Raw genomic sequence first — 12,166 nt, 5'->3', positions numbered from 1 at the left:
TATAGCATCTGCTGCCACCCCCTATTCAGATGCCAGGCCACTTTGATTACCTGAATTCCAGCGGCTGTTTTTTTTTGAAGCACTGATTAGAGCCATGGGCTCTAAAAAAAATAATCAAAAAAGGTAAAACGGTGAGCGCCATGCGCTTGAATATTCGCTTTCTTGACACTGAACCGCTTTTCCACCAATCAGGTGCTCTGGTCTGTTACCCGTCACCTGATAGGACTCCAATAGCGGCACCTGTGACGGGAGATGAGGAGGACGCGAGATGATGAGGAGGACGCGAGATGATGAGGAGGACGCGAGATGATGAGGAGGACGCGAGATGATGAGGAGGACGCGAGATGATGAGGAGGACGCGAGATGATGAGGAGGACGCGAGATGATGAGGAGGACGCGAGATGATGAGGAGGACGCGAGATGATGAGGAGGACGCGAGATGATGAGGAGGACGCGAGATGCATGAAGAACCCCGCTTGCCGCCATCACCCGCTGCCCCAACAAGACTGGGTAAGTGCCCAGCAGACAGTGAGCGGGGGGGGCGGAGGGGGAGTCACACTGGCAAAGTCAAAAAAAAAAAAAAAAAAAAAAAAAGCACCAACTGCCACTGCCCTCACATACACAACATGTAAACACACAAGGCTCTGGCCCCTTCCTGTACAAAAACATGTTGCTGAGAAGCGCAGTACAAATCACACGAGGGGTGCACATACACATAGTAGCCAGAGGTGGCAGTAAAGAGCTCTGGTCACTGAGCCCAGTGACATGAGAGCAGCAGAAGCTGCAAAATAGTTTCTGGAATGCACGGCTCCCCTTCACACATCCTGCCTTCTGGTCTGGCCCGGCCCCTTAAAGTTGCGGCACCCTGATTGCAGCCCTGTATCCACTTACATGACCTCTGTTTAATTACCATTGAACACTGTTTAGGTTTTCAATTGTATATTCTGCAATAACCTGGAACTGTATAACCTATTGTCCTTAAAAAACACCTCCGCCATCTTTGTTGAAACGCGTTGTGTTTTCTCCTGTCCCATTACCAATGGACGGTTGATCAATAAGTTATTCATCAGTTTGGCTCAATGCAGTCATACATGCCATGTGTTTTTTTATATTGATCTAACGTTATCTGATGTTTTATTAACCACTTCCAGACCTCACACAGATATACTGCGGCAGAAGGGCATGTACAGGCAGATTACTGTACCTGTACGCTGCCCTTTAAGAGGCGGCTCCGTGCCTGTGGGTCCCAAAGACTCGATGTCCGTGGAGATACCCGCGATGAGCTCACGATGAGGAAGAACAGGGAAATGCTAATGTAAACAAGCATTTCCCCATTCTGCCTAGTGACACGGTCACTGATCAGCTCTCCCTGTAAATCAGGAGTGGTGATCAGTGACGGGTCACACACAGACCCCCCCCACAGTTAGAATCACTCCCTAGGATACACTTAACCCCGACAGCACAACATAGAGGTTAACCCCTTCACTGCCATGACATTTTTACAGTTAAAAAAAAACAATTTTTAGCATTGATCGCTGAATTAATGCCAATGGTCCCAAAATTGTCCCATGTGTCTGCCATGTTGCAGTTACACAAAAAAAAAAAAAAAAAAAAAAAAAAAAAAAAAAACACACAACCCCCCCCCCTCCCCCCAATAAAAATATGTAGAAGAACACATCAGTCTAAACTGAGGGGGGGGGGGGGGTTAATTCTTTGGAGAAATTATAACAAAGTAAAAAATTATTTTCTTCATTTGTTTATAGAAAAAAAAAATCCACACAAACAAAACAGCAGAGGTGATCAAATACCCCCAAAAGAAAACTATTTTCTATTAAAAAGTGCTCTGGTCGGGAAGGGGGTAAATTCTTCCAGGGCTGAAGTGGTTAAAGAAAACTTACTTTTTTTTATATATTATTTTATAAAGCTCTGCATAAATGGTCAGCGTTATATAAATCCTGCATGGTAAGAACACTGTGGCCGACACCAAGGCTGAGGGCCATTACTGCGGCCGCCGACACTAATCTAGGGGTGAGGACTGCAGCCACCAACACCAAGGGGGGGTGGGGGGGGGGGTAATTGCGTCACAGACACCAAATGCCTGGGGTTATTATTGCAATCAGTGACACCAAACGCTGGAGTCACAGCTCTGCTCTCCCAGCAAATACTAGATAGCAGAAGAACCCAAGGAGAGACAGATAGGCCATCATTAAAAGTAGTGGCTGGTGCTTGCTGCATGACAGAACGGACACCTCTTACACATCACGATGCTCGCACAAGGACGCAGGGTGCTACCTAGGAGACGACGCACAGCCCCCACACTCTCCTATGATGAGTGTACAGGAAAGCCGAGCGTAATAGAGCTGGAGAGACATGTGCCCCACGGCACGTACCAAACCACAAGGATGAATGAAGGACAACGTCAGGGTCACCAAAGCAAATTCACTTTGAGGGCCCAACTTGTTCCTACACTGGGGGTCTCTTCCTACACCGGGGGTCTCCCACTCCGCTAACTAAACACTGCGCAGCTGACGGAAGTCATTTCAGCAAAGCCATGTGCATTAACCCTTGCTGCACAGGATCCTATACAGACTGCAGCTCATCAACTACCTACATCTACTCAGACTGAAAGAAGAAGATGCGATACAGGAATACCTACCATGGGTGCAGAGTGCAGCTGCACTAGGGCCCTTAGGGCCCCCCATTTACAAGTGTTAGTGTGTGGGCTGTATTTGGTGATGAGGCCCAAAAAATGGTGGTCGCCCAGGGTCACCCCCACGGTGAGCATAAGCAGAACCCATAGTCCAAACAGCTGTAGCCCTTGTTCACAGCGGTGTATTTTGTCATGCAACTGAGGCCCAAATCGCAAAGCAAATCACACCCCATTGTCAGAAATGGAACTGTAAGAATTAAAGAAATGCCAACTTTGCGGTGCTGCACCAATTGGGAAAAACAAAAACAAAACAATTTATGGTGATTTCAGATGCAATTTGCATTGGCATGAAGTCGCACAGATGTCAGCCAAGTCGCACCTGAAGTCACATGGCTTTGAAATTGTGCGACTTCACATGAAATCGCACAACGTCAGATTCTGTGGAAACAGGGGGCTACTATTCCAAGTCACCAGGTGTCTCTCTGGAGACCACCACCGAGTTAAGAATTTGTGATTTGGGAATTTAATCTGTATTTATTGATCAGTTTGATTCCCCTTAATAAATTAACTATGGCCATAGACTTTGATTTTTCTGATCGCTGAGCGATTCAAGCAAAGTGATCAAGTCAGCAAATCAGAACTTCCCCTTCTGATCATTTAAAAAAAAAAAAAAAATGGGATTCAAACTGAGCTGATCGGCCAGGGATGAAAATATTGATCGCGGTCAGTCAGTCAATCTGCAGCACTGAGACGCTTTGCTCAGGAATTTGATCGATCATGATATGAGATTGCATGGCGACAGCAGAGACAATTGTATGTTATCAATTTATGTTGTCAATGTAAGTTATCAAATATCTTCTGGGGGGGAGGAAAAAAAAAGGGGGGGGTAATGTATCAATGTGTGGATGGACACATTATACACCAGGGGTCTAAAAAAAACTTTCTAAGCAAGGGGGGCCATCTGACTTCCCTTGAGGCTTTGCAGGGGGGGGGGGGGGGGGCTGGACTGTGGCCACTGAGAGTAGAAAGTGTCATTGCCCCGTCATTAGTTAGAATGGGAAAAATAGTGTCCCATTGATGGGGTCAGTAAGGGGAACGGTGCCGTATCATTGGAATAGTTGCCCTAAGGGCCAGATAAAGGCAGACAGACAAATCTGGCCCTGGAGCCACAGTTTTGGGGACCACCAATTATACACTACACTGCTGATCCAGGTCCATGGTCAGGGTTTACTGGTTTCATATTGCAATTGTGTTTTATTTATGAGCCAAGTGTTACTTTGTATCGATGGAAGCATTCCCAGTTTGCTTCTTTTTATAGTGGAGTAATTATCATGGGATCGTTCAGCTTGGTTAGGGATGCCTAAAATGTCACATATAGGACCAATAAAGTTAGAGTTCTACATGCTGCAACCCTGCTGAATATATAATATTATCTTCCACTTTTAAATCAGGCATTGGCCTGGGGGGGGGGGGTCCTCAACCCAGAGCCCTTTCAGCACTGGGATCAGTTTCCAGTAGGGTCTACCTTGGCATACAAATTGCAATGTAACTATATATCCCTGGCACACAGGAGGTTAACCCAGAGCAGTGCTGCCCTCTGCTGGAGACCCTTCTCTTCCCTGGCAGAAGAGGAGACTCATCCAATGGCAGCAAGCTGGCAGGTAGGAAGGGTGAGGGGGTCTGATGACGTCACTGGAGTAAAGGGCACTGTAGATGGCACCATGTTCATTGCCCCCTCTACTACCCAGGGCGCCGCCTGCTGGGGGGTCTCACCTGAATTTGCTGAATCTGTCCTTGTCAGCTTCAAACAGCTTCCTGAGGTTGAGGGTGTCATGATTGGCCTCGTAGAACTTGCTGAGCTTCTGGTAGACGGGGTCGCAGGTGAGGGCCATGGCTGACCTTACAGTGGCAGAATCTAATGAGCACCGGAGCTGGAGGAGACAGGAGGAGCGGAGCGGACTCGGCCTCTTATAAGAGGGACGCGGTTGACACTGCGGGAGGAGACTGACACGCCCGCCTGGTGCTTGGCCAATAAGACACTCCTCAGGGCCAAGCCCACTCGCTGATCGGGTTGCTGTGTGATAGGAAGCCACCCCCCCCTACGCGCAGGAAGAGTGTCCGCAAAATAGGAGGGCTGGCGGCCATGTTGGCGGAGCCCTACTGTACTGAAGAAGATAGGATAGTGTTCATATTTGTCTGGCTGCTAACGGAGACAGATGGTGTGAGGAGGGGGAGAGGAGCAGCCATCTCATGGACTGTGCTCAGGGATTAAATGTCATGTGTGCTGGAGAGAAGATGTGATACATGGATCTCTGTGTGATCATTATGTATGGAGATATATTGAAACATCTTGTGTGTGTATATATATATATATATATATATATATATATATATATAAAATAATATTATATATATATATATATAATGTATAAATGAGCAAACATGTATGTCTATCAATAACTAAATATTTATAAATTTTCCCATAAATATTATCATAAATATTTAATATGTATAACTATCCTATTATTACAAATTATTTATATATAATTTGTAATTTTAAACGTATATGTAGCACTGACCCCCGAAGGAACGGCTGGTTTTCTTGGGCTTACCGTTCACCTCCTCCGCCTTGTAGCTCGTCATTCTTGTCTAGGGGTTCCCGAGGTTGATGGCCCAATAACTGCAGAGACTGACACATCAATTCCTTTAGGAATTTTTATTTGCTTAAAACATTTATTTTATTTTTTTAAAGTTATCTTTATTGACATTTCAAGATGTGAACAAAACACTACAGAGCCTATTGGGCATACCCAGGCTCAATCACTACAACTTACCAACTAAGAGAGAAAAAAAAAAAAAAAACAACAAAAAACAAAACAAAACAAAAGGGTAAGGCATTACATAGAATATGCATACCTACCTAAACCACTGTACGCTCAACCACCTGTGTAGAATATTCATATCAACCTGCCGATTCTACATATCCCCTACAAGGCTTACTCGAAATACTTAGGAGATAAAGTGTACATTATAATTACATCGTTGCATGCACGCTCCCCCCCTCCCCATAACTATTGGCTGAGCAACCCAGGGGGTTTATGAGGCCATAGATGCCACTTGGACAATTGGGGTACTTAGTGGAACGATACTAATCGTCCATCGAGTCAGCATTAGTGGACAGTGAGTCCGTCCAGATATCCTATACTTTGTAGAATTTTTTGGCACAACCGCGGGACAGGTAGGTAGCCTTGTATAGTGGCAGAGCCGCATTCACTAACCTCTTCCAAAAATTTAAGGAGGGCGCAGATGATGCCTTCCATCTGAGTACTATCGACTTGCGGGCATAGTAAAGTAATAATCCTAGCAGGGTTCTGATTGCCCGGCCTGGGGCCAATGGTTCCACAAGTCCCAGCAGGCATACCTCTACAGACAGTGGTACTGGTACCGTGGTGATGGTCGTAATAGAGTTGGTCACCACAGACCAAAAAATTGCGATCTGAGGACAGCTCCAAAATATGTGAATAAAATCTGCTGGGGGCGAGTTGCATCTCCAGCAGGAGGCGGGAATAGATGGATAAATTTTGTGCAGACGCGCGGGCGTGTAATAAACCCTATGTACTATTTTAAATTGCACTAATTTATCTCTAGCTGATACTAGCTGTGAAAAGGGACACTCCCAGATTTCTTCCCAATCTTCAGCGTCTAGTGAGGGGAAATCGACCACCCACTTTGCCTGGAGGTTTTCTAGTCCCGTGTGTATGTTAGGAAGTATCGCTTTATATATGGCGGATAAGGGCTTTGGTAGAGCTTCGTCCCTGAGTAGAGTCTCCAGGGTTGATGTATAAAAAGCAACCTGAGCATTATCAAACTGGGTGTTAAATGCGTGCCTAAGCTGCAGGAATCTAAAGAAGTGTGAGTTGGGTAAATCATATTGTTGTTTCAACCGGTCAAATGACAGCAGTCGGCCTTCCAAACAGAGTTGATTTATATATTTAATGCCCTTGCATGCCCAAACACTAGGGTCAGGAATGGACCCAAATTCCGGCAATTGTGGGTTAAACCAGAGAGGGCTGTGTGGCGATATATGTCCAGCGGGCATGGGTCGCATTGATTTTGCCACCAACCACGCCCGTATGACCGCTCTCATTTGCTTAAAACATTGAACGGAAACGCCGTCTCTCAGTTGGGAATAGAGGGTATAGGCATGGAAGCTCAGGTACATTGGAAACTACTGACACTTACTAAATGTCTCTTTCTAGGTGATCCAGGGAATAGCCACTCACAACTGGATATTTTCACTGTCGGATAAATCCTGGTTGATGGATTTAGCAGCCGACTAATGACTCAAACTTAGCAAAGTCTCTGCCACAGACTTGGTTGCAAACTTTTAGATGAACACAGAAAGTCTCACAGGAACTTCGTTGTAACCGAAGGATGAAAGTAGGAACCTTCTTACAGTACCAGTATCTTGCAGCCGGTCCGGCGATCCCGTAAGAAATGTGGATTCAATTATTGTCCATACAGCTCAGCATCCACACTCTTACCGAGCAGCCAGCCTCACGCGTGGCCCTCTTCCGAAGAGTCCTCCCCTGGTTACATGACGAGTTGCTGGGCCTCTCCAAAACCAGAGACGGCACCGGACCACTTTAGAATCCTGCTTCCAGTTCCTGTGCCTCGGACTAGCCAGTTCCGAGACTCGGAAACTGATGGATCTGCACCCCAGGCCATGAGTGCCTCTGGGGGCTGGTCAGGAGGACCAGGACCATGGAGTCAGAAGATACTTCTAGACCGGAACCCAGAACCATGTGACTTCAGCACCTTAAGTAGCCTCTCCCAGAATGCACAGCGAGACAAACAAACCCACTGGTTGGCTCAGAGAGAGAGAGAGAGATTGGTACCCAATACATCCAACCAGACTGCGTTCCAATGCCTGTCAGAGGTGCTAACTGCACCTATGTCCAGGCAGAACATTAGTACAGCCCAGCCAGACTGATGCCAAACCTACAATTTAGAGCAATTAACCCCAAGACTCAACTATAATCTTGGGGAAAAAAAAACGAAATTTACAGACATAGCGCGTAGTTTTCAGGAGTACCGGTGCTACAGTGACAATAGCAAATTAATATTTGCTATCGTCTGCCTGCTTCTCCTCCCGACCAATCAGGAAGGACATGAGAAATAAATAACCAATCAGGGACCCACGTACAGTTTTTATCTGTAGCCCTGTAACTAAAGACACACAAGGGGCAATATTGATTTATCGGGAGAGGGATAACACCATGGGTTTCCAGGAGTTTCTGCAGCTATACTCTCAGAAGAGACAACCTGCTGCTTTACCACCCACCTACTGGCATGTATAGAAGACACGCCGCAGCAGGGTCTTTTTATCTTATTAGACTACTGAATTTCCAGGGGCATTTGTCTCACTCAATTTAAAAACAAAAAAACATAGCATTTTAACCACTTGACCCCTGGAAGATTTACCCCCCCCCCTCATGACCAGGCCATTTTTTGCAATACGGCACTGCATTATTTTAACTGACAATTGCACGGTCATGCAACGCTGAACCCTAATAACTTTTGTGTCCTTTTTTCCCACAAATAGAGCTTTCTTTTGGTGCTATTTGATCACCTCGGTGGGGTTTTTTTGTGCTATATACAAAAAAAAAGACAGAGAATTTAGAAAAAAAAAAAATATATATATTTTTTACTTTCTGGTTATAAACACCCAATAAAAAAAATGTAAAAAATCAAATTTCTTCATCGATTTAGGTCATATTTTTGGTTAAATAAAATCATATTAAGCATAAATTAATTGATTTGCACAAAAGTTATAACATCTATATCAGTGTTTCTCAACTCTAGTCCTCAAGGCGCCCCAACAGGTCATGTTTTCATGATTTCCCTCATGAAACGGCTGCGGTAATTACTAAGGCCGTGAAACTGATCAAATCACTTGTGCAAAATAATGGAAAGCCTGAAAACATGACCTGTTGGGGCTCCTTGAGGACTGCAGTTGAGAAACATTGGTCTACATACTATGGGATACTTTTATTTATTTGCGGCGGCGATCAGCGATTTATAGCGGGACTGCAATATTGCGGTGGACATTCTGACACTTTTTTGAGAGCGGTGACAGTAATACAGTGATTGGTGCTAAAAATTTGCACTATCACTGTACTAATGAAACTGTCTGGGAAGGGGTTAACATTAGGGGGGGGGGGTTAAAGGGTTAACTGTGTGCCTAGCAGTTGTTGTGCATCCATTAAGGGCACCGCCCCCTCTCTCCAGCCACCCCACTCTATGAACAATGGATTCATGCATTGCATGAATCTATCCATGGCCGCTGCTGCCACCCCCTATTCAGGCGCTGGGCATCTGAAATGCAGCGTGCGGGGAGGTGTTTTTGAAGCACCTGATTAGAGCCATAGACTTGTGAGCACCATGCTTGGCGCTCGTAGTTCACCCAGGTGTGTTAGAACAGTGAATGAATATTTGGTTTCCCAACACTGAACTGCCTTTCCGCCAGTCAGGTACTCGGGTCTGTTACCCGTCAGCTGGTTGGCTGAAACAACAGGCACTGTGATTGAATGTCTATCGGGAGGAGAGGACAGGAAGAGAAGCATGGAAGACACAGCTTGCCACCATCACCCACTGCTCCACTGAGATCGGGTAAGTGCCGGGCAGATGATGAGCAGGCGGGGGGGGCACAGTGGCAGCAATTGATGGGCACAGTGGCTGCATTTGATGGGCACAGTGGAAGCATTCGATGGGTACAGTGGCAGCATTCGATGGGCACAGTGGCAGCATTGGATGGCACAGTGGCTGCGATTGATGGGCACAGTGAGGCTGCAATTGATGTTTTTATTTAATTTTTTTTCAGAATTTTTCAGTTTGTTTGCGCCCCCCCAAAAATTTTTAGCACCAGCCACCACTGGTGCCTAGCTAGTGTTTTACTAGCATGTGAGGTGCTTTTGATAGGGGAAGAGATGGAATTATTCCTTGTTTTGCAGGGACACAAATTCCATCCTTTCCCTCCTGTCATAACGGAGATCTACCTTGTTTACATAGGAAGATCACAGTTCTGTCTCTCTGCCCAGTGATTGGCAGGTGTCAGTGAGTACTCGCCGATCAGCTTCTGCTGTGTTTAATAACTGCGGAAGCGAGCCACCGGAGGCGCACATGCGCGCCCCCTACCCGGACGTGAGCGAGCCACCGGAGGCGCCCCCTACCCGGACGTGTCAGATCACGTATATATATGTTATTAATTCGTTTTAAAAAAACAGTGCTTTGGGAAAATACTGCATTATGGCCACAAGGTGGAGTTCCTACAGTACTTACTGTTAGCATCACCTCCATCTTGTGGCCATATTGCAGTATTTTCCCAAACCACAAATTATTTTATGAATTAATAACATGTACCCGGGGAGAAACTAGCCTAATAACATAAAACTTTGCCCCCATTTCAAATAGAATGAATGCACCAGCTGTGGAGGAGTAGCTATGCATTTTTTTTAAAATATACACCCTGTTTGTGTTTATGAAATATACTTTAAAGTGTTTGTAAACTGTTAACAATTTTTGTAAACATTTTTTGTGAATCTATTGTGAGGTTTATTACCTGGAGATCCTGCCAGTATCCGTCCTTCCTGTTGCAGTCTGACAACACTAAGCCATTGCCCCACAATTACCCGCAGAGCTGTCAGCCTGCTGTGCGCACCTCTTCAGTTGGATGCTGAGCTGGCTAACAGGTCTGGCAGAAAAGCAACCCAACGGTCAACTGAAAAAGTGTGCACAGCAGGCTGACAACGCTGTGGGTAATTGTGGGGCAATGGCTTTGTGTTGTCAGACTGCAACAGGAAGTGCAGATACTGGCAGGATCTCCAGGTAAGAAACTCTAGATGTACAAAAATGATTGTGCTTGTAAAATCTAAAAAAATACGTAGCGAGCCATGATGTCACACATGCTGAAAAATAGAATTCAGATTTATGTCAACTTTTGGCATTCGTATGTATTCCATAGACACAAACTTTATGTGTTGCCAGTGAGACTTTCTGCAGTAATCTTGAGAAAGTTGGCACATAGATGCCAGCTGTCCCAGATTTAATAAGACAGCCCCACATCCTAACCCTTTGCCCTGCTAATGCTGAGTCCAGGGCCATGTTCCCGGGATCACAGCACCAACCTTATTTGGGTTACTGCACATGAACAGGTGGGGTCTAGGAAGAATCCAATAAAGTGAGCAGGGTGGGCAGTCCCTGTGTCAGGGCTGGCTTAGCCCTTCCTTCTCTGGGCTGGCTGCTCAGCTGTCGGCTAATTCTCAGCTCTCATCTCTCTCCACAGTTACCAGCTGTTCCTGATCATGCTTGTCTGACTTGCCTACTTAAAGCTGTCCAGCTCACTTCACCTTGGTCACATCACAAGTAGCCATCTCCTGCGGTTCTGTTTAGAGACTGGCCTGCTGTCATCCCTTCTGGCTCCTTATCCTGCTCTACTTGGATCCCTGACTTCTGGCCTGGCTGATTACCCGATCTGGTTATTGAACTCTGACCTGGCTGACTACTCAATCCAGTTACTGGACTCTGGCTATGCTTTTTCTATTTACCTTTTTATTTAATAAACAAGTGTGATTTAATTGTACTTCTGTCTCGGTCTGATTCATGGTTTCTGACACCCTGCATATTTAAAAGTCTGTAGGCTGGATCAAATGGTAAAGTGGGTGTAATGGGCAGTCAGTGCATATTTAGAGGCTCAGTCTAGGCTGGATCAACCTGTAAAGTGGGTGTGATAGGTGGTCCTTGCATATTTTGAGGCGGGTACTGACAGGATCATCCTGTAAAGTGGGTGTGATGGGCAGTCCATGTATATTTGGACCCGGGGTTTTAGCAGGGTCAACCTGTAGAATGGGAATGATAAGTGGTTCCTGCATATTTAGAGGTGGGTCTTGGCTGGATCAACCCGTAAAGGAGGCGTGATGGGCGGTTCCTGCATATTTAGAGGTGGGTCTAGGTCGAATCAACCTGTAAAATGGGTGTAAAAGTGAAAGTGAGTGGATGAAATGCTGAACTTGGGTGGGGTTTTACAGTGTCCCAGAATCTGGGACTATGATGATGGTTGGCTGATACAGACACAGCAATGTATGTGTCTGCAGTTCCACCACAGCAACAAACAGTGCAAAACTGATAGGAAATGACAAGATCACAAAGATGCTCGGCGGTCTGCCCCGACCTCACAGCATTGTATAGGGTTGGGTATATGGGATTGTATATTTTTAATTTTATTTATTTTTTATGGTTGAACTAGACGGACTTGTGTCTTTTTTCAACTTGACTAACTATGTAACTATGCATTGGACCCAGATTCCAAACATGGTCTCCGGAAAGACCTCTCCTACTTCATCAGGTCCTCATATCCAACACTCTTAAACCACTATCCGAAATCCTTGAGCCCAGGATTGGGTATATGAGATTGTATATTTTTTATTTTATTTATTTTTTATGGTTGAACTAGACGGA

General features: G+C 45.6%; 1 protein-coding gene and 1 long non-coding RNA gene across 2 annotated transcripts in view; one reads left to right on the top strand and one right to left on the bottom strand.

Moving 5' to 3' along the window:
* Positions 1-4,642, bottom strand: part of GPI (glucose-6-phosphate isomerase) — a 37,962-nt gene extending 33,320 nt beyond the window's left edge. The window contains exon 1 of the mRNA XM_077452968.1: positions 4,424-4,642. Within this exon, the coding sequence (XP_077309094.1) occupies positions 4,424-4,542 (119 nt within the window). The 5' untranslated portion in view covers positions 4,543-4,642. The remainder of the gene's footprint in view (positions 1-4,423) is intronic.
* Positions 4,643-5,528: 886 nt separating this feature from the next.
* LOC143928212 (uncharacterized) lies at positions 5,529-11,291 on the top strand. The gene is made up of 2 exons (XR_013262380.1): positions 5,529-9,322; positions 10,995-11,291. It is a non-coding gene; the product is annotated as an uncharacterized LOC143928212 (long non-coding RNA).
* The last annotated feature ends 875 nt before the right edge of the window (positions 11,292-12,166 follow it).

This window comes from Lithobates pipiens, unplaced genomic scaffold (genome assembly GCF_037356315.1).
Source record: "Lithobates pipiens isolate NorthernLeopardFrog02 unplaced genomic scaffold, aLitPip1_a1.2 Scaffold_10, whole genome shotgun sequence".
NCBI lineage: Eukaryota > Metazoa > Chordata > Amphibia > Anura > Ranidae > Lithobates > Lithobates pipiens.
This window is presented reverse-complemented; position numbering and strand designations above follow the sequence as displayed.